This window comes from Schistocerca americana, chromosome 5, assembly GCF_021461395.2.
Source record: "Schistocerca americana isolate TAMUIC-IGC-003095 chromosome 5, iqSchAmer2.1, whole genome shotgun sequence".
Taxonomy (NCBI): Eukaryota; Metazoa; Arthropoda; class Insecta; order Orthoptera; family Acrididae; genus Schistocerca; species Schistocerca americana.
In genome coordinates this window covers 183,172,110-183,196,247 of record NC_060123.1, presented here as the reverse complement: position 1 = coordinate 183,196,247, position 24,138 = coordinate 183,172,110, and the positions used below count along the sequence as shown (strand labels likewise).

General features: G+C 39.6%; 1 protein-coding gene across 3 annotated transcripts in view; it reads left to right on the top strand.

Moving 5' to 3' along the window:
• LOC124615908 (1-acylglycerol-3-phosphate O-acyltransferase ABHD5-like) overlaps positions 1 to 24,138 on the top strand; it is a 103,209-nt gene that overhangs the window by 58,203 nt on the left and 20,868 nt on the right. For all 3 annotated transcript variants that reach the window (XM_047144083.1, XM_047144084.1, XM_047144085.1), the window contains one exon: positions 22,200 to 22,386. In XM_047144083.1, the coding sequence (XP_047000039.1) occupies positions 22,200 to 22,386 (187 nt within the window). The remainder of the gene's footprint in view (positions 1 to 22,199; positions 22,387 to 24,138) is intronic.

Genomic DNA, 24,138 nt, shown 5'->3' with positions numbered 1-24,138 from the left:
ATGAGGGGGTGGAATTTCAACATTAACTACTGTAAATGATGTAGCTGACAGTTGCACAATTGCGTTTCACAGTTCTTTACTTTCACTGTTGACAACTCCCCCAATCTTACACAAATATATTGGCAGTTCACTGTTGGTAAATGTTGATAAGCCTCATTAATAGGTTGCAGGCAACATCAGCATACTGCTACAATAGTTTGCTATTGAACATCTATGAGCAGTAGAAAACCTAACCACACAGTTTAAATTTACATGTACATATACATGTGCATTTTCAGTTACACTGTCAGTGAGAGAGCACCGCGAGCTCCTGCTGCTAATAAGGCAAGTACACCATTTGTTTATTACATATCTTTATGAGTTTCAAACAGGAGCGAGTTCAGAAATGGATAGGCACTGTGATTGCTGTGTACAAATGCGAGCTGAGTTTGTGACCCTTCGCTCACAGCTCTAGGCAGTGTTGGCTTACATTACACAGCTTGAGGCTGCTGCCAAGGGTCATCACTGTGGAGGGTTGGACGCGGGGATGCAAGGGACATTGCGCACGACGCACGTGTCCCCCGATCGATACACTGCTGTGCCCGCCCTGAGTACTGCCTGTGCTGAGGTTGACCCCTTACCTGCAGTCGAGTGGGAGATCATTCAAAAGTCTGGCAGGCAGTGAAAGACTTTCTGTGGGGCCGATCGTAGGGCCTCCCTGGTTCGTTTGATGAACAGGTTTTGGGCGTTATCTGTGGCTGACGAAGTCTCTGAACCAGATGCAGTCGTCCACCCTGTTCCAGAAGTAGCTTTTCGGCCCACAGGGTTTGGGCATTCACAGAGGGTGGGTTTGCTGGTGGTTGCAAGCTCCAATGTTAGGCATGTAATGGGGCCCCTTAGGAACATGGCTGCCGAGGAAGGGAACAAAGCCATTGTGCGTACCGAGGGGCAATCATTCCGGATGTGGAAAGGGTGCTTTCGGATGCCATGAAAAGTACAGGGTGCAGCCAACTGCAGGTGGTGGCCCGTGTCAGTACCAATGACGTGTGTCGCTTTGGATCGGAAGAGATTCTCTCTGGTTTTGGGTGGCTAGTGGAAATGGTAAAGACTGCGTGTTGCTTCTGAGATTAAGGCGGAGCTCACCATCTGCAGCATCGTTGATAGAACCGACTGCGGTCCCTTGGTGCAGAGCTGAGTGGAGCATCTGAATCAGAGGCTCAGGCAGTTCTGTGACTGTGTAGGCTGCAGATTTCTTGACTTGTGCAATCAGGTGGTGGGTTTCTGGGTTCCACTTAAAAGGTCAGGCATCCTCTAAACACAGGAGATGGCTACAAGGGCAGTGAGGCCTGCGTGGAAGGGACTGGGCAGTTTTTTAGGTTAGAGGGTCCCAGGAAACCACAGAAAGGACATCCGTCTAAAAGGGGCAGGTAAAACATAGTAAGATAGTTGTAGAAACAATCAGCATTTTAGTTGTAAATTGTCGTAGCTGTGTTGGGAGAGAAACAGAGCTCCAAGCCCTAATAGAAAGCTCTGAAGCTTAAGCAGTTATAGGTACAGAAAACTGGCTAAAGAAATAAATTCAGCCGAAATTTTTTCAAACGATCTTACAGTGTTCAGAAAGGATAGATTAAATACAGGTGGTGGTGGAGTATGTATTGTTGTCAGAAGTAGTTTGCCTTGTAGTGAAATTGGAGTAGATAGTTCCTGCGAAATACTATGGGTAGAGGTTATTCTTGACAATCGGACTAAACTATTAATTGGATCGTCTTACTGGCGTTTTTCATTGTGATTGGATTTCCTCATGAAATTTCAATCACCAGTTTTCTCCTCTGATTGCAAAAACATTCTGTTGGCACCCACCTACATAGGGAGAAATGATCATCACGATAAAATAAGAGGAATCAGTTTTCTCCTCCGATTGCAAAAACATTCTGTTGGCACCCACCTACATAGGGAGAAATGATCATCACTATAAAATAAGAGAAATCAGGGCTCGCACAGAAAAATTTAAGTGCTCGTTTCTCCCGCTCGCTGTCCAGGAGTTGAACGGTTGAGAGACAGCTTGAAGGTGATTCATTGAACCCTCTGCCAGGCACTTAATTGTGAATAGCAGAGTAATCACATAAATGTAAAGTTCTTGCAGAATAATATGGTACATGTGACACTATTTTTAAACAGACATTGTCATCAATTGTTCTAACAAACAGCCTATTTTTGTTACACTTACTCCACTGTTAAGTTGATGCATTGTTGTTAATCTAACCAATACATGTTTCACATCTGAAGATCGGCCATAGACTAACTGTCTCAGGACCAAAAATTGGTCCTTTATATATCTTCACAATAATAGGCACTGAAACTATACATTGTTCGATGTTTAAGTTACAGAAATTACAATTAAAACAACTCATTCAATTATCGAAATACATCAAAAAATTCCTTCTTTTTAACAGTTCCTTCTGCCACATATTGGTTTAAATAATGTAATTAACAGATATAGTTACACAAACAATATTTTACACAAAGCAGGTAATTATTTTGGTATTAATTAAGAGCGGGCTTTGCTAATATGTTTTTGAATAGAGCCAAATAAATACTTTAAGTATCCTAGTACTTCTTCTTCCAGATATTTATAATTAGTACAGAATTTATATTTGTTTATAAGTCAACGATAGTATCTAAGTCATGTAACAATTACTGATATCTCCCTATAATGATCTGTAGCAAAAGATATTAACTAGGAATGGTCAAAATAAATTAGGAAATTAATTGTATACACAAAACTAAGCACAGAATTAGATTTGGTGCTACATTCCTTAAGACTGAGGGCCAAACTTTCTCTTTTATGGAAATGCAGATTATACTCATGCATGTTAATTGTAATTAGGCAAAAATGAAGATAAAATGAATTTGACGGGGCAGATGGCAAAACAAGAGAGAAAGTAGAGAGATCCCAGTTTGCTTCATCACAAACTTTCTCTTTTATAAAAAGTATCAAGTGTGTATCCATGTCCAGCATCTCCTCCCAAATCTCTACATCAGTTTCAACCAAATTTGGTACACAGACAGCAAACCAATGAATTTAAGCACTGTGTGTGTGTTAGAACAGCGTGTTCCCATAGGAGGAGAGGTACCGACAAAGATGATTTTTTAGCCCCTGCCGTGTAGGCTTCCCACATGCCACGTGTGTTGTGGAGGAGCAGTATTGACCTGTTTTGCAGGGCAGCCAACACATTAAGAACAAAAAACAGTACTGAAGCCCCTGCCCAGTACGACAGGCGTGTTGTCAGAGTAGTATCGACCTGCTTTGACGTGTTTTGCAGGGGCTACAGGAGTGGATGGCTGCAGCTTGGTGATGGTTGAGATGGGTAGGGGAGTGGTTGGACAGAAGGGGGGACCAAGAGAAGATGGATAGAGAGTGGGGGCAGGAGGAGACAGTTAGGGGGAGAGGGAGCTGGAGGGATGGACAGGGAGAGGGGGGATGAGGGGGTGGGAACAGAGACAGGAGAAATGGACATATGGAGGTGTGGGAAGGAGTACATAGGCAGTGGACTGGCAGATGGACTTTGAGGGAGGACGGGAGGGATGGACACACATGCAAGGTGGATAGGTAGAGACTGGGCGGAAGATGATGGGCAGATAGAGAGAGTGGGAGTAGGAGGACATAGGCGTGGAGGGGCAGATAGACATTGAGATGGGGTGGAAGAGATGGGCACACATCCGGTGAGGATAAGAGAGGATAGGCAGGAGATGATTGACAGAAAGGGAGAGTGCGAGCAGGAGGAGTTGGGCATAGAGACAGGAGTGGAAGAGATGATCAGAGATGTGGTAAGGATAGGGAGAGGGGACAGGAGGTGATGGACAGACAGGGAGAGTGGAAGCAGAAGGAAAGTGACAGACAATTGGGGAGAGGAGAGGTGAGGATGGACAAAGAGATGGCAGAGGAGGAGATCTACAGATAGAGGTGGGGGAAGACAAGATGGACAGAAAGACAGGGAAAGAAAGAGGTGGCCAGAGAGAAGGGGGAGGAGATGTGTGCAACATTCACATCGAACACATATGCGGGCCAAGCTATGGAGAAAAGACTAGTATAATAATAGAGAAGATCGGGGGGGGGGGGGGAGGGACACTTTAAATCCCTGACATGTAGACTGCTCTACACAATAGGCATGTTGTGTGGGAGTAGTAGAGGCCTATCTTATTGACTTGCTATGCAGGGCAGCTACACATGAAGGGCACGAAACAGTTTTCCAGTCTGGAATTTTTTGGCTGCCCTGCATGACAGGCATATTGTGAGAGTAGTTTCAGTCTGCTGTACAGATCGGTTTTCCAGGGGCTACACATGCAGATACATCATGGGGTTGGGGGGGATGTTGAGATGAATAGAGAAACGAATGGACGGAAAGGAGGAGGAGAATATGGACAGAGGGTGGGGGAGGACAATGTGCTCAGAGAAAGAGAGGGCAGAGGTGGTGAACCAAGAGAGGAGGAAGGAGGAGATAGAGAGACAGAAAGAGTGAGGAAAAGGATATGGACAGATGTGAGGATGAGGCAGAAAGAGGATTGGTAGGGAGGAAGAGGTGCAGAAGTGGATACAGAGAGGGGGTGGAGGAGATTTGTACAATGTATGTGGCGAATGTGTACACAAGTGAAATCTCATGGGAAGGACTGGTGTGCACTTGTTTTTGTCTGAATCTGTGCTGCAGGGAAGATGTAAAATTTAGCTGTGGTATTCATTCAAGTGGCATGATCTGTAATCCTGAAATTGCTTTGTGTCACTCCACCCCTCTTCCCCCCACTCTGTATGGCTGTGGGGGTCCAACTGGCACAACAGGCTTCCCCCCCCCCCCCCCCCCCCCCCAGGCTGCAAGCGATATATGAGGCATGTCCAGAAAGTAAGTATCATTTAGAGAAAGAACTCATAAAAAAAATTTTTTTAACCAAAATTTATTTTAAGAAAGAGAGAGCATTTCTTAAGCTATTTTTCTACATAGTCGCCACCACTGTTCAGACTTTTTTTTAGTAGTAAACCAACTTTTCTATGCACTCCTCATAGAAAGATACCATCAGTGAAGACTACTACTGCTGAACATGATTTTTTTGCATCATCATCATCACTGCAAAAGCCAGTTTCCTCCAAAATCACACTTCAAGTTCAAGAACAAGTTGTGAATCGGGTTTTGAGTGACACCAGCAAAATGGGGATGTGTGTTGTCGTGAAGTAACAAAATATCTTGTCTGAGAATTCCACACCATTTGTTTCTCAGTGTTTCACATTATTGTACTGCATTGATGGTTTCAAATCTAGGAAGGAACACAGTGCAAATGTTTTTTGTGCTTACAGCATTGTTTCGAATTGGTTTTTGGGGGATTGTGAGTGCCTCCACTCCATCAACTGTTGTTTTGATTCTGAAGTGACATAACAAACCCAAGTTGTATCACTGGTCAAATTCTGTTTAAGAATTCATCTCCCTCATCACTGTATCAGATAAGAAATCTCAAGGCACTTCATTTTGTGGATGTCCATACGCATTTTCAGAATCCAGCGGGAACACAATTTGTGAAAATTTAAGCGATTTGTGACATTCTCATGCAAAAACTTAATAGCAAAGCATTGTTATTGTGAACTGTCTGTTCTAAGGAATTTTCTTATTCACTTTCTCAACCAAACCATCATTGACAACATTCTTCATCTTGAACATTGATTTGTCCAGTATTGAATTGTCTCACCCACTTTCTCAACGTTTCATCAGTCATTACATTTTTGTCATAAATCTCTACAAGTTCATGATGAACTTCATCTGGCTTAACATTCTCTGTGTTCAAAATCTGTATCACAAAATACGCTTCAGACACTGGTTTAAACATTTTGAACGATCACTAAGAAATGTAAACATAACACAATGCAGCTGTAATGATGTCAATGGAAAGATATAATGAACCAGCGAGAAGAATGTGAATGTGCAGAACTGCAACACTAGTGCTGTGGTGGTGGTCGAACGAAATGGTACTTACTTTATGGATACACCTCATGTGTCAATTTTGCTAGAAATTACTTCTGGTGCTTCAGAGATGAGATGATATGTGGCATGTGTTGCATGCTAACCCCCTCCCAAAAACACGATAGTAGATGTTAGCTATAGTTTTATCAAAATAATAGGGAAAAATTTAAATCTTTCCCCTGTAAAACCTTTCCCCTTGTATTTCTCTCTCCCCTCTTCCAGCTGCGTCATCACACGATGTCCTTCCTCCATCTGCTGCCTCCTCATATCCTGTCCTTATTCCACCTGCCTCGTCACAACCTTTACTTCTTCCACCTGCCTTCTGACAATCTGTCCTTCTTCCACCTGCCTTCTCACAACCAGTTCATGTTCCACCTTCCATCCCCATACCCCCTTCCACTTCTGTCTGCCTTTTTACACCTTCTCCCTCTCTCACCTGCCTCTTCACACCTTCTTTCTTTCCCATTTGCCCACAAACCCTTTCTGTCTTCCACCTGCCTCCTACACTTTCCTCCCCCGCCCCCCCTCCCCATCTCCCTCTGACCATCCCTTCTGCCCACTTCTTCATATCTTCCTCGTCCTCCCTCTCTCTGTCCATCCCTTCCTCCCCTATCTCTCTGTCCATCTCCTCTCCCCCCCCCCCCCTCCCATCTCCCTATCCACTTACTCTGTTTGTCTCGTACTCCCACTCTGTCTGTCAAATTTCTCCCACCTCACTCTGTCCAACTCGTACAACATCTCATTTTCAAACCTATCTCCACTCCTTTGAGAGGTAGGTGGTTCTTATCCACCTTTCCAGACAGTAAGCGATGTTGTTCTTGTTCTCGTTCTCTTCAGTCCAGAAACTGACTTGATGCAGCTCTCCGTGCTACTCTATCCTGTGCAGGCTTTCTCACCTCAGAGTAACTACTGCCGCCTACATCCCTCTGAATCTGTTTAGTGTATTCATGTCTTGGTCTCCCTCTACGATTTTTACCCTCCATGCTTCCCTCCACTACTAAATTGATGATCCCTTGATGCCCCAGAATGTGTCCTACCAATCGGTCCCTTCTTCTAGTCAAGTTTTGCCACAAATTCTTCTTTTCCCCAATTCTATTCAGTACCTCCTCATTAGATACATGATCTACCCATCTAATTTTCAGCATTCTTCTGTAGCACCACATTTCGAAAGCTTTTATTCTCTTCTTGTCTAAACTATTTATCATCCATATTTCACTGGCATACATGGCTACACTCCATACAAATACTTTCAGAAAAGACTTCCTGACACTTAAATCTATACTTGATGTTAACAAATTTCTCTTCTTCAGAAATGCTTTCCTTGCCATTGTCAGTCTTCATTTTATGTCCTCTCTACTTCGACCATTATCAGTTATTTTGCTCCCCAAATAACAAAACTCTGTTACTACCTTAAGTGTCTCTTTTCCTAATCTAATTCCCTCAGCATCACTCTATTTAATTCAACTACATTCCATTATCCTTGTTTTGCTTTTGTTGATGTACATTTTATATGCTCTTTTCAAGACACTGTTTATTCCGTTCAACTGCCCTTCCAGGTCTTTTGCTGTCTCTGACAGAATTACAATGCTGTCAGTGTGATACGTGTACCGCATTTGTGTGAAATCATTCTTAGAGATTAAGGAGGAGATGTGGAACATATGTACCCACATCTTTAAAATATACTAGCCGAGAAACTTGACATTGGTGAGGTATTTATTTATTCCAGTCTTGTATTAGTCCATCACCTCCTCTCCTCTCCTCTCCTCTCCTCTCCTCTCCTCTCCTCTCTCCTCTCTCTGTCCATCTCCTCATCCCCCTCTTAGTGTCCACCTTCCCCCCCTTGTCTGTCCAACACCCCACCCAATGAGATGTTGGTGGTTTTTACCCCCGTAGTATTTCTTCAAGATAGTAAGCAATGTATGTACCAAGTTTGACTGAATCCAGGGGCCTAGGAGGAGATGTTGAAAGTACCGGGTGATCAAAAAGTCAGTATAAATTTGAAAACTGAATAAATTAGATAGAGAGGTACAAATTGACACACATGCTTGGAATGACATGGGGTTTTATTACAACCAAAAAAATTCAAACGTTCAAAAAATGTCTGACAGATGGCACTTCATTTGATCAGAATAGCAATAATTAGCATAACAAAGTAAGACAAAGCAAAGATGATGTTCTTTACAGGAAATGCTCAATATGTCCACCATCATTCCTCAACAATAGCTGTAGTTGAGGAATAATGTTGTGAACAGCACTGTAAAGCATGTCCGGAGTTATGGTGAGACATTGGCGTCGGATGTTATCTTTCAGCATCCCTAGAGATGTCGGTCGATCACGATACACTTGCGACTTCAGGTAACCCCAAAGCCAGTAATTGCACGGACTGAGGTCTGGGGACCTGGGAGGCCAAGCATGACGAAAGTGGCGGCTGAGTACACGATCATCACCAAACAACTCGCGCAAGAGATCTTTCACGTGCCTAGCAATACGGTTTTTTTTTTTTTTTTTTTTTTTTTTTTTTTTTTTTTTTTTTTTTTTTTTTTTTTTTTTTCCCCTAGTAAAACCCCCATGTCATCCCAAGCAACTGTGTTAATTTTGACCTCTCTATCTACATTGTACTGTGATATTTTAAGTTTTCAAATTTATACTGACTTTTTGATCACTCAGTATGTATGTGTGTTGAATATGTCAGATGCTCTGCTGTTTAACAACACAAGACTCCAGAGAGGATTTTAAATCTGTGTGTGGTATTCAGCCTTGTGTCTAGATCTTAGGTCCCAAAACCTGTTTACAAAATAATTGGCTCATGACAGTGCTCATTCTCATGACCCGATTGATGCACAAAAAAAAAAAAAAAAAAAAAAAAAAAAACGCTCTATACCTTTAAAAGTATTCCAAGTAAAGGAAATACAGGAAACAAATATTAACAGGTAATTTTTGAGAATTTCCTTGTCACCCTTTCTCATCAACACCCCCACCCATAGTGGTGGTGGAGATGCTTACTGCTATAGTATTTTTGTGCAAATAATAAGTCACGTACCTAATAGAATTGGTTGAAATTGGTCCACATGTTCTTGAGTGTGCTTGCTTCAGGGTTGCCTCCTTTTCATTGCAGCCCCTTCCTCTTTTGAGAGGTGGGTGGTTCTTAACCTCATAGCGCTTCTTTCCAGATAGTAAGTAATCAGTAAATGCTCAATTCTTAAAAGAATTGAACTCCCCTGGATACAACAACGTCAAACTTCTGATCACTTTCCAAATGAGTTGAGGCTTTAAATATTTGATGTTACACATATAATTGAGAAAATGTTTAGAAAAGGTTTGAAATTATGTTTAAAGTTTGTCGGAAATTACTAAGTGTTTTCATTATCAACCATTGTATGTAGTCTGGGTAATTTGGGCTCTGTTTTAGGAGAATGTAGTTTTTTTCTAGCATCTCAGTGTTTATGACGTCCTGTCTCCTGAACTATGTGTCATAAAATGATATAATTGTGCAGGCACATTCAATGGTTTATGGGGATACTATCTTTGAAATGTGTTGTGAATAGAGTTAGCAGTAAAACCAATAAGAAATTAAAAATGCCTTGCCTTATGTGGTAGATTTTCAGTATTGGTTCTGTATTGATGGGTAGGACTAATGATGATGATCTCTCTCTCTCTCTCTCTCTCTCTCTCTCTCTCTCTGTCTGTCTGTGTGTGTGTGTGTGTGTGTGTGTGTGTGTGTGTGTGTGTGTGAAGAACTTCCTCTGAAATCTGAACAATTGATCATCTTTTCCATGTGGCTTTCCAGTGCTCTTTCCTTATAAACATGGTGTTGTTATTTAAATTATTTATGTGGAGTCCCTGTGCAACTTCTACCTGTTACTGAAGATGACAATCACATTGAAAGGGTGACATTTTGACTCGATTGAGGATGTCCAAGTAGAATCGCAACGGGTCCTGAGCACCCTTCACCCTGTGGACTTCCAGGAGTGCTTCCAAAAATTGAAACAACAGTGAGATTTTTGTGTAGATGATGGAGGTGACTAGAATTCTTGGAATTTTCATTGTTTTAGTTTCCAGTTAAATTACTGATAATTGATACTCTAACAAAGAATTTTACTTTAGCCTGCAACTGCAGAATAATACAGCACGAATAAAACACAAACAAGAAAAAAACATCAAAATTAAACTCGAATTGCAAAGAAAATGCACCATTTGCAACAAAACACAGAGCACACACTAGCATCTGTCAATAGCAAAATGTGTCAAAGGCTTTAGCATGGAAACTATGCAATACTTAGTAACAACAAACTGCTTTCGACTAGCGTGACTTCACAACTGTTTGCATTAGTTTTGTTTGATCAGTTGCCAGTGGGCTTGCGCACATGCACAGAGCTGAAATCGCGTATGAGCTACTTGAAGTGTGGTTGTTAGCTGTGTGGCCAGTAGCAGCAAGCAGCCAGATGCTAGCTGGGAAAATTTTTCTAGCCTGCCCAAGCTGCCAGATAAGTGCATGCGCAAAGCATTCTGAGTTGTAGTGAGGTTGTAGTCTCCATGTGACCTGTGTTTACATTTCGTGTTTTTGCTGTTATGTCTTTGTATGCAATTCTCGTGTCAAACAAAAACGAAATGGCTTTATGTGACTGGGAGCTATCAACTAAATTAAAATACATTCACATACTTATGGAAAACTAAAATATGTTATTAGTATCAATTTTCTGAATTTATTTTATTTCAACATCATTGCCAATTGAGCATTAATCATGTTGCAGAATAATGAACTTATTTGTTGGTTTGCTAAAGAAATTTGGCTTTTATTAATCTTTTCTGCAGAGGCAGCCAATTTCTGTGAAACAAAATGTTTTATTCCACACTGCTGGGCGGTTTCCACTGTTTATTGAATTTCAAGTGGACTGTTTCATCTTTGGCACATATATCATAATGCCATAATACAGAACCAACCATGAGAGATAATACGATGTCTGTTCAAAAAATTCCGAAACTTTGCCCACAAAATTTTTCTGCCATTCCTTTTACTTATTGTGCATGGTCTCCTTCGAAATACTCTCCTCCACAACTGATACACCTCTACCAACACCTTTTCCACCTGCAAAAGCAGTCTTGGTACACCTCTTGATGGATTTTGCGAAGTGCTGTCTGCAAATTTTCTTTTACCTTTTCTATCGTCACAAATCTTCATCGTCTCAACAGGGTTTTCAACTTTCAAAATATAAAAATGTCTGCAGGAGCCAGATCTGGAGAGTACAGAGGATGAGGCAACACAGTAATTTCGATTTTTGTGCAGTAGTCACATACCAACAGGAATGAATGTCTGGGTGCGTAATCATGATGCAAGAGCCATGAATTGTCTCGCCACATTTCAGGCCACTTCCTTCTCACAAAACTTTGTCCCTGTGGGATGAATTCATGATGAGCTAATCCTTCAAAGTCAAAGAAATCTATCACATATCTTTGATGTTTGACCTGATCAGACAGCTTTCTTTGGTCTTGGTGAACCTTTCCTGCCCCATTGTGAAGATTGAACCTTGGTGTCAACATCATAACCGTGGACACACATCTCATCACCAGTGATGATTCTCTTAAGGAACATCTCGTTCTCATTTGTGTGATCCAAAAGCTCTTCACAGATTGTGAGGCAAAGGTCTTTCTGGTCGTGACTCATGGGCTGTGGTACATAGTTGTTAGTAACACGATGCACTCCAAGATGCTGTGTCAGGATTTAATGACATGATTTGACTGAAATATTGCATTCTTCTCCAGTCTCTTGGATAGTCAGTCTTCGAGTGGCACACAAAATTTCATTGACGTTCCTTACTTGAGCGTCGTTGGTAGACATCAAAGGGAGTTCTGTACGAGGGTCATCTTTAACTTCTGTCCAGCCTTTTTTAAACTGTGTTAACCATTCATAACACTGAGGACTGCTTAAGCATTCATACCGTAGGCTTCGTGAATCACTTGGTGTGTCTCTGTAAAGGTTTTCTTGAGTGTCATGAAAAATTTAATGCAGATGTGTTGCTCCTCTTAACTCTGCCATTTCGAAATTCAACAAACTGTGCAACACAATATTCTACACAATACAGCACTGAACAATAACCAACAGACATACAACAATGAAACTTGCACCATTTACACATTACACAGGGATGGCAACTGCATTTCGCTCCAACACACCATTGGCGTGGAATTACGAATGTTCTGGAATTTTTTGAACAGTATATTGGTACTCCAAGAATACTAGCATCCCAAAAACTGCACTGAAAAGCTTAATACCAGGTAGGGGAATAATTCAGTGTGAATCTGAACATGTGAATGTGCACTTTAAGGTGAATTAGGCATTTTAGTATGGTTTATGAAATTCCGATGTTGTTGGAGTATTCTGATGTCCTGTTTCTTTTATGATATACTGTAAGATCTACTAATGCTATACATTTATGAACATATGTAAATGTTCACTCAAAGATGACTAAGCAGGCAAATTTGGTCATTAGTACTGAATAAAAAGCTTTGTTTTAAATATATTGCCATCTTTAGCAGAATATTACAGGCGTGCCTTCTGTGAGACACAATGTTTTTCGATCACAAGACATGTTTCAGCACTTGCCTGGTACATCCTCTAGGTGTAATTTACTTCTTAATTTGTGCCGTTTATGTCTTAAATTAACAGAACACCATTCTTTGGTAAGTTATAGAGTGGCAGCAACGGTGTTTTATTATTATAACTTCCCACAAGGCTTTATATTTATTTACTCCTTGAGAAGAATATAAACTGCTGGTTATACCATGTCTCTGCTTTACAGATAACCTTGTCAATTTTTTATACTATTTGGAAAAGTCATGAAAAACTTACTGTCCTTAGTTCTAGCATATACAAATAACTGTTTTTAACTAGAAATTTGTATTCCTTCTTACTAGTATTTTGCAGTGCTGTGCGGATGTAAACCTAATTGGAAATTAGGAATTGCAGAGTACAAATTTAAAAAAAAAAATCTATGTTATGGTCACCAAGTAGCAAAATATTAAGGACTTTGAATTGTGGAGTCTAGTTTTGAAATGATCAGCATACCAAGGACTGCTTTCTTATTTTGCATCCCTTATCTGGATAAGATATGATAAAACAATTGCCCCAAGTACAATAACATTGTACTGTATGTCCTCTCTGAACAACATGCTGCAGTGCTGCACATGTCATGTCCCACTATGCATGAAATTCCAAACAGAAATGTGACAAAAGGCAAATGAATATCAAGCTCGGGCTTCTTACATCATCATAGTTGCACATGGAAAGTACAGCTGTTTTCCGGCACTCTCCGCCAACTGCTCCAACGAACCTATTTCTAATAGGTTGGGGGAAAATATAGTGACTGGTGATTTGAGGAGGGCTACTTTCAAAGTCAGTTTCCTTTTATGCAAGATGAATTATGTTATGTTTGAGACTGTGCGATAAATTTTGTAAATCACAGAGCGTTTGACTTTCATTCAAAACTTAACATTTTGAGGACCGACCGCTTAGAAAAATTTCAGGCACAGAAGACCATCTACTTATGTCATTTAAAATTTCACTGGAACATTTATTGTTGAGTATCTTAAAAAGAAACACACGAAAAAGAAACCAATATTTTATCTGAAGGCTTGACTTTGCTCGTAGCTATACTCTATGTATATTAATTTAAACCATCAATTTTCCTATTTGTTTGTTCGCACTATGTAAGACATCTTGCTGTTGGCTGACTGCATCACATATCCTATGTGCTGAATAACTGGTGTCATTGGCTGGGGAGATCGGCTGACAAAAGCACGTCACAGCTTCCACATATATCATCATTGCCACTCTCAGAGACTTCCTCCACATCGCTGTGGTGGTGAGATGTTACATCCCTCCCCCTTTTAACTGTTATGTACAGCAGTACTGGAGGTAGTACCAGCAACACTGATTTGGGGTGGGGCAGGGGAGCGAGCAAGAGAGGTGGTCAATTCTTGCTGATGGGTCAGTGATAGTTGATGTCGTGGTCAGGGTCTCGGGTAGTTATTGTCATGGTGGAAGTGCAACTTCCACAATTCAGGGCTGTGGTTCACCTTCAGAAACAGATGAACATCACTGGACAGTAAATCAAGGTAGTATGGAGAATGATCAAACAGTTCCCACTTGAAATTGTGTAGCAGCAATCATTTGTGTGTGCGTGTGCGCGTGCGCGTGCACGTGCGCGTGCGCGTGTGCGTGTGCTTGCACACAGCAGTATGAGATTTCCAGCTGCGTTACGAATGTCAACCAACTCATTCTGTTTTCGAAAACAGCATTCACAGTCGGACTGCGTATTGGCTGGTGCAGTGCATTACAGGACAGTGAACAAATAATTTTAAACTAAGCCTGCTGATTATCTTTTAATTTGTTGAACCAAAAAATTACTAATTCCATATAAGGATTGAAGCAAATACACAAAATGATATTTCTGTTAACAGGGAGTTAAACAGAGGGACAACCAGGAGAAACCCGGGAGTTTTTTCATCCGGGAGAAATCCGGGAAAAACATGTGAATTTTAAAGAATTCTGGAACTTTTTCGTTGTTTTAGTTTTCAGTTAAATTTTTGTAGTTTTGATTGGTAAGAACTGAAACTCTATCAAAGAATTTTACTTTAGCCTGTTACTGCAACATAATACTGCAGCAATAAAATGTAAATGAGGAAGAAAAAATAAAACTTAAGTTGCGAAGGACAACAAAACACAGCGCACACACAAGCATCTGCCAATAGCAAAATTTGTAGAAGGCTTTAGGATGAAGACTGCAATAATTCACAACAAACTGCTTCCGATGGGCGTGACGTCACAACTGTTAACATTAGGTTTGTTTGAGAAGTTGCCAGCGGGCTTATGTGCATGCGCAGGTGAGTTGAGTATGAGCAGTACCCTCTCACACTTCTGGCTACTTGAAGTGTGGCTGTTAGCTGTATCCAAGGTGACTGGACACGAGCTGTATGAGCAGCAGAAACAAGCAGCCAAATGCTACACGGAAACATTTCTCTGGCACACCCCAGCTGTCAGATTCGCGCATGCGCAGAGCAGCCTGAGTTATAGTGGGATGAGGGGTAGTCTTCACGTGAACCGTGTTTACGTTTAGTGATTTTGCTGTTTCCTCTTAGTTTACAGCTCTCAAAAACAAATCGGATTTCTGTGGCCGAGAGAATTAAAATATTAACATAATTATGGAAGGCTAAAATACGTTATTAGTCTCAGTTTCTGATTTGATTTTATTTCCAGATTTTTGGTAGTCGGGTATTAATTGCCTTGCAGAACATTGAAGTTATTTTTGTTGATTTGCTAAAAAAATTTGCCTTTAATTAACCTTTTCTGCTGAGGCTGCCAATTTATATGAAACACTGTTGGTTAGTGTCAGCTGTTTGCGGAATTTCAAATGCACAGTGTTATTTTTTGCGATGTATGGCATTATGCCATAGAACTAAACATGAGAATATAGTACTGGTACTTCAAGAAAATCATTCTGAAAACCACACTGAAAGGTTAAACATCAGCTTGGGACCTACTTCTTTGTGAATTTGGACATACGAATGTGCTCTTTAAGCCGAATTACGGATTTTAGTATGGTTTACAAAAGTCCGATGCTCTTGGAGTATCCTCTGATGTCCTGTTTCGTTTATGACGTAATATAAGATCTCTTAATGCCGATACGTACGAACACATGGGCTACCTATGTCATTGTGGCTTCGCAGCCACAGTAAGCCATTTTCTGGCACTCTCTGACAACTGCTGAAACGAAATCTAACAGGTCGCCGGAAAATATTGCACTTTGCCGTTTGAAAAGCGTTACTTAAAAAAAAAAAAATGGCTTTGAGCACTATGGAACTTAACGTCTGAGGTCATCAGTCCCCTAGACTTCGAACTGCTGAAACCTAACTAACCTGAGGACATCACACACATCCATGTCCGAGGCAGGATTCGAACCTGCAACTGTAGCAGCAGCGTGGTTCCGGACTGAAGTGCCTAGAACCGCCCGGCCACAACGTTACTTTCAAAGTACATTTAATTTTATACAATATGAGTTATGTTCATGTGTGAACGTGTTTCAAATTTCTTAAATCACAGAGCGTTTGATTTTCATTTAAAGCTTAACACTTTGAGGGCTAGTCACTTAGAATAATTTCGAGCCCAGAAGACAAGACATTTACGTCATTACCTAAAATTTTACTGGCACATTTGTGTGATATATCAAAGTCTAACACCCGCAAAAAAGACATATTATATGTGAAACTTTAGCTTTTCTTGTAGCTACTGTATGTACATTAATTTAAACCATGAACTTCTCCTTGTGTGTTCGCACTACTTAACATTGATGTTGCTACAGGCTGACTACTTCACGTATCCTGTGCTCTAAATCACTACTTTTACATGCCAACACATCTTTCGAAAGACGAAAATAGAGTTTTTTGCTGTTGTGTTTACATGTTAAGGTCTGAACCGGATTTGCTAGCCCAGTTAACCACGGCGCCTGTGGAAAACAGCAGATGTAGTTTATGATTTAGTCAGCACAATCTCTTTTCCTCTTCAGTTACACGAGGTGTAAACAGCTTCAGTGTAATATTTCTACTTATCCTTCACTGTACAAAAAGCCACTCCGTCAATATTAGTAGAAATTTTTAAAAACAAGATGAAACCTGACAGCCCAAGCATGCTTCTATACTGACAGGCTTTACATGGCAGCAAAAATCGATTGCGGAACTGGAAACAGGCAAACAGAAGCGGATTTGCAGAATCGATTTTGAAGTGATTATGTGACTACCCAGGAGCTGTATTGGGAGATCGATTTACGAAATCAGGTTGTGGGAGCCCCATGTAAACTGCTATTAGCGGCTGGCGAGTTCACGTGACATGAGCTATAATTGGTTTACAAAAGTGCAGGGTGATCTCAATTTCAATGCTTCGGAAACTAACGGTCTGTGTTTGGTGGAAATTGACTATATACAGGGTGTACATAAAGTCCAGGAACACTTTCAATTATTTACTGCACAAGGACTAAACATTGTACAGATGTCATACATATCACATTTTGAAGAGAACCTCTGAAAATTTTTTTTGCAAACATTCGATATGAGAACCATGAGTGACCTGCAGACGTCAATATGGTAATCGAATTCTTGCCATACCCGTCCCAGCGTGGCATTGTCGACTGTGGCAGTTGCTTCCCATATTCTCTCCCGGAGCTCTGCAACATCATGTCCAGATCTTTAATGTGTCCCCACAGAAAAAAGTCACATGGCGTGAGATCTGATGATTGGGGATGCCATTTCATGAAACAGCTGTCCCCTTGTGTAGCACGGCCGCTCTATCGATACGGCAGCTCCATGTTCAGATACCCACGAACTTATCAGATTACGCCTTTGGCAGTATACATGAAAACAAACTTTCAGGATGTCTCTTCATAATGACCTATGTATGATATCTGTACAATGTTTAGTTCTTGTACAATAAATAATTGAAAGTGTTCCTGGACTTTATGATACGACAGCTCCATGTTCAGATACCCACGAACTTACCAGATTACGCCTTTGGCAATATACATGAAAACAAACTTTCAGGATTTCTCTTCATAATGGGCTATGTATGATATCTGTACAATGTTTGGTTCTTGTACAATAAATAATTGAAAGTGTTCCTGGACTTTATGTGCACCCAGTACCTTCGTAATATGAAAATTTGCAGCGTACATGTTGCTGCAAATCAAAGATCTTTCCAAAACGCATTTTTTTCTGTGGTTTGTTTCCTAAAGTGGCAGGAGGCTCTACGTCAGCGTATAAAACCTTAACCATGTAAAGGATTGATAAGTTTTACGACCCCTATGGAAAGTATACTGTGACGTAAGACGGGAAAAGTGTGTTTTCACCAGGGCAAAAGTTTATTTTTTAACCGTGAAAAAACTGGGAATTTTTTTTCCTTGTCCACTTATACACCCTGAAACAGAAACATCTGTGGTAAAAATTACTAGTTTCCTGAAATTTTTTGACATTAATTATAGTCATTAGCAAATTCAAAAATAGAGTTAATTTATGATAAATATGTGTAATATGTACACCTCTTTAAGAAAAAACTAATTGTAACACAACGTGTTAGATACAATATCTGCTACAGCAACTAAATCGCAAATGCTGATTTACTGCAAATTAGATACGCACAGGACAATGGTAACTTGTGAAATTTCTAAAAAGTGCACATTAATTTGAATTGATATACAATGCAATTCTTAGTGGTCTATTCTTTGACAGTAACTGTGAATCATGAATGCTGATTTGCTATGAAATAAGTTACCCAAAACTCTCAGACTGGTAACTTACAAAAATGTGGTTTTGTAAACATCTGAAAATTCTTTAAAAAAACTTTTACTCTTGTAATTATACAATAAGGTTAGATAATGATTGTTACAAGCAAAGATAGGCCTACTGTTCTCAAAAATTTTGAAACAGCACAAATCAGTTCAAGCCGACAATTGATGCTAACAGTAAGAGGTTATTGCTGCACTCGGAAATGTTCAAAATTTCACAATTCACACAGTGCAAATGGGTATTGATACAATAAAGAAAGATTACATCAAAATGAAGAAAACAGTGACATACACTAATCTAGAATTTCAAATCATCGCACAAATCTTGCACATACAGTCTCTCACAAAGGAAAATTCCAAAGTTGGCTTTTACATATAAATAAACACGTGAATGGCACAGATTTTTTACTTAGCTGTTTCTGTCCCAAGTTGTACACTGACGTGTCGAAGAACGCTTTAGCGTGAGCTTATCTCAATCAAAATAGCAAAAATGTGCAGCACCAGTGACGCCATTGTCCTTCTTATTGCCACCAACAATGCTTTTGCCCGATAATTATTTATTCGGTAACTGAAAATTTTCTCTGATACTGTCCTGAACCTTCGCAGCAAGTTCATTTGTTACGAGGGACAGTCATCCACTTCTGTTTTCTTTGTGAATGTTGATCCAACTTTCCCAAAACAATCATTTAACTGCTACTCATAACATTCTTTCTGTATATTGCACAACATTCACTAAATTCCTACAGATTCCATGTTTTTCATACACAGAAAACAGATTACAGCACGTAATTCACAGGTGATAGGTCTTTCAATGGTAGGGGCCATTTTGATATTCAGTTACAGTTACAGTGCAAACAACAGTTCATTAACCGTTCCAGGACACTGCCAAACTCACACTGAGACAGGTCACACAGCTGTGCTGAAATCACTCAGCTGCTTTAACTCGTCCAAGCACCAGACTGCAGTGGAATTTACTGTCCAAACTGCCTTCATATTAACTTTATGTAACTCAGAACTCAAAATAAACCAGTTTTGCTGGTAGGTCATTATCCTTTTGTAGTAGTTAATGATATGATATGTCACAGTAATTTTGCTGTTATCTTTAATACTTCAGTCAGCATTGTCAGCGAGTGTGAATTATTTCAGTGTGCTTGGCATTTACCCACAGTTTTGGAGCCCTGTAAATTATCTTCGTTGTGGGAATGTTTGGCTGTGCCATAGTAGCTTTTCCACTTTAATGGTCTGATCACAAAGATAATGGAAGATTTGGCTCATTTTTGTTTAGTTTTACATATAAAACTGAAATGTGTTCCTCAAAATTCAAATCTCTCATTCATTATTATAGATGATTTGTATTTTTCTGCAGTAAAATGTTTCAGATAACGTTAATGTTAAAATAAAGTAGGTTATTGATATAGTTCGATATTTGATGGAAGTTGTATTTATAATGAAACATTTAAAATTTTCTCATTAACTTTGGAGTGAAGTCAATTTCTTGAACAGTAACAAATTTTCACATTCATAAACATCATATTTTTTCAGGCCTAGTTGAATTTGAAATAGTTGTTAGTAAGTCATATAGCAACTCAAGATCATTTGCTACTGCAAACACTGTAAAGATAAACTTGCTCTCATCACATTAGAAAAATACAAAAATCTTGTGGCATCTTTTGATAAAATAAAATTGCCACCTAGATTACCTCAGTGTCACGTTACAGTATCAAACAATGGAAAGTCCAACATGGAATAACAACAGTGTGAAAAGGATACAGTGCTACTTCCCACATAGATGGCATGTTGAACCATGACAGGCACAATGAAAAAGGTTGCTAAAATATTAAATATTCAGACAAAATCCTCCCAGAATAGAAAACACACACACACACACATATTTTCACACAAGCACAACCCATACACACAGTCACAGTCTCTAGGCACTGGGGGACCAGCACATGAAAATTTTGCTGTGTCAATGTGTGGGTGTGTTTTCTGTTCATTCATCTGAAAGCTTCATATTTTAGCAGTCTTTTTCATTGTGTCTGTCTATGACTCAACACCTCTTCTATGCGATGAGTAGCAGTTTGTCCTCTCAATATTGCTCACATTCAGCTATAGCATTTTTGCTACTCATCAAGTTGTTGTGATAGGGAAATTTTCAAAGACTGTTTAAAGGCATAGTAGCATCAAGGGCTCTCTGTTCTGCATATTATGGAACTGGCGTTTAACTTACTGATTTGTTTTTATCAGGTGTTTGAAGTTTACAAGTGGTGTGCAAGGGGCAGTGACAGAACATTCGTTTATTGAGTGGTTGAGAAAGAACCTAGTTGAGCTTAAATGCAAAAGCAATAAAATAGTCCTGAAGAGTGCCAGCAATCCTCTGACGTGTGGTAATCTCACATTTTTATTCTGTTTCCAACTGATGTGGAACTACACTTCATCATATTTTAAGTCCGTTGACCCATTATAGTAGTGTGCACACGAGAAGCAGGGTGACAGGGCAGTTCACAGTGGCAAGAAGCTGTGTATCACATGATGCTCCACCCAAGAGCATCATTCTGTTATGTCTGCCTGTAACAAGTGGATCGGGATACATGTAGAACATTTAGTGTTGCTTGCCATGTCAGTTTAGCTCTAGAGAGGCTATTTAGCCACTATAGTGTTCATTGTCGGTGGCATAAAGCAAGCATGACAAGTATTAATGCTGAAAAGTAACAGTGATAGTTTTTCGAACATCTAAATCCTGCTATGCTGAGTCAGAAGCAGAAATTGTGGCATGGTGTAGTGCCCACCTCTGCGTTGCCAGTTAGCAAGGTAGGCAACGGCTGGAGCACGAGTCAAATAGTACCTACTGTTGTCATGTTTTGATGTGATTCGTAATGATGAGTTCATTATAAAGGTGATTTTGTAAACTACGCAAAGTGATATTTTTGTCTTCATATGGACACATTATGGGACAAAAATAATATAATGACATGATCATATGGCATTATTGACCAGGACACCATGTCTGGGGTTGTTTGGCTGTCTGTTGCAAGTCTTTCTATTTGGTGCCAATTCAGTGACTTGTTGATTGATGAAGGTGAGCTGAAATGATTCGGACAGCACAAACACCTGGTCTCCGAGTGAAGAAAACCTCTGACCTGGCCAGAGTCCAACCCATGACCCTGTAATCTAGAGGCAGCAACACTAACCACAAGATCACAAGCTGTGGACATATATTATAATAATATCTGAAGGGATGAAGAAATATTATTATAATAATATCTGAAAGAATGAAGAAATATTGGGCAGACAGAAGAGCAAAACACCTTTCATATATGAATAGACTCTAATAATTATATTACCTAAATATCATATTAAGTTATTGTTGAGCCAAATTGTATCCCTGTGTAACAACCTGTTTACAACTTTGTATTTTTGACGAGAGTGGTCCAATGAAGGCCATAAAATAAATAAATAAATAATAATAATAATAATAATAATAAAAATAAAATAATAATAATAATAAAAATAAAATAATAATAATAATGTCCTATCCTCATAGACCACCTGTCCTATCCTCATAAAGCATATGCATTCTATGTGTTGTGCATTTTGAGCTATTGATTTGTAACGTATTACATTGGCAATTCCTATATCTTTGTGAGATGATCATTGAATGAAATAATAATAATAATAATAATAATAATAGTGAAAAGGAATATTATGTATTGCTGTCTTGTCAAAAAAAAAAAAAAAAAAAAAATTAATTTTCCATCACGTATTAGTTAACTCACTATCGTTAATGTTTGGTCTATTATCGGAATATTTACTTTGTACATATAGATCCAAGTTCGTTTGTTTTTGACTCATCATTGTTAATCTCTAATCCATTTGTTAATTTTGTTTTCAGTGGTGAAGCAGCCTTCCATTCAATGATGTTTGGGTTTGGATGGGCAAAAAATCCAATGATAAAACGGATACATTTGTTGCCTCCTGAGATTCCTATTACAGTCATATATGGTTCAAGATCTTGGATCCAAAACAATACAGGAGAAGCAATTCGAAATGCATGCCCTAACTCATACGTTAGTGTACAGGTATGTCATGCAAATACACTTAGTTATGCCATTTATCAAGAAAATTGCAACACCATTTGAACACAGAGTAAGTACAATACTGCTAAATGTGCTGATGGAAATTACTGTCATCCTGTAAGAAATCTAGAGTAATTAATACTTAATTTCTCACTTACAAATGCAATATTGATGCCTTAGTCAATTCTCTGTCAATCAGCAGTTAAATAAATATGTTTTGATAATCTGTTGCTGCTTCCTTAGTAAGCTCCACAGAGGCAAACTGTTGTGTTAAAGTGTCATATAAAATGTTCTACATATTGTCCCACATAAAACCAGAACACCTTATGCTCGAGATTCAAGTAATAGTGAACTAACTGAAAAAGAATAGATAATAGTAATGTTAAAAAGGACGTAGTTAGCTATTTATAAGAGATGCTGGAACTTGTGGTCGTGGGCATCTTGGCATCACGACTTCATGTGATGACTTTACCAGCAACACACCGTAATTCTGTTGGCATGATGTTATTAATTTCTGTAGTAATGTTCCATTTAAGAGTGTCTATTGGGTGAGGATTGTGTGCATGCACTTTGCTTTTTGGTGTGCCCTGTAAATAACAATCACAGGTAACGGGGACTTGTGGGGGGGGGGGGGGGGGGCAGAGGCCTCTACTGACAAGTCTATCCTCATGAACATGTTAGTGACGTGGGCCATACTTTGTTTGGATGTGTGCACAGTTGCTCCATCGTGTTGGAATACTGCATACAGCTTCTCCACATCTGTTAATCGCACATAGAAAGAGATAAAGATCTCTAGATATCTGGCACTGTTTAAAGTGTAATTGAAAAATATGGGGCCAATAATGCATACGCTGGAAAACACACACCAAACACCTATCTCCTCTGGGTGGAGAAGTTCTTCATGCAGACTATGTGGGTTGTCCTGTGACTAGTATCTGCAATTCTCTGAGTTTACATAACCTGCCAAGAGAAACCAGGCCTCATCTGAAATGAAGGAAAGCAAGGGTTCTAAGTAACTGTTAGCAATTGGTTTTAACAACCAGTTACAATAATGAACTCTTTGTTCTCACTGGTCCTCAAATTTCAACTCTTCACCTAACTCGCATGATAGGCTTTTAATTTAATTTCTTTTAGTACATGAAGACACAATGTTGTGATACACAAACCTGCTGCAACAACCTCCTTACCAACTTGCAGGGACTTTTCGTAATGTCCACATGAGTTTTGTCAATAGTTTCAGAGGTTGTCACTGTCAGTCGCATATTCCTCTGCATGTTCTGAATGGATCCTACAGCCTTCCATTTTTTGTACAGATCTCGAATAGTGCTGGTCATTTCTTACCAGGATACCTCGCTTGAAACATTTCTTTACATTCCTTGATGGAGCCTGCCTTTATGTAACACTCACAATATCAGTTTGCTGTTCTAATGCAAACTGCCTCATTTCTATAAAAATGCCGTAATTGCTTCTCATAACAACTGATGCATGAATACACTGCTGTACTCAACTTTTCCAATAAAATTCAGCGTAGCCAAATTTCGAGAAAGTGTTGCTATTTCACAAGCAATTTGGCTAGAGGTGATTAACGAATACTTGAGGAATTCTGGTTTTATGTGGGACACTGTATACAATATAACCTGTCAGAGGTGCCATAGCAGGTACTGCAGCTGCTGCACACATCTGCATACTGTGTGCCCAGCCCTCAAGCCCTCCACCCTTCACTGTTTCATTCCTCTTCTTTCTGATGCTTTGTCT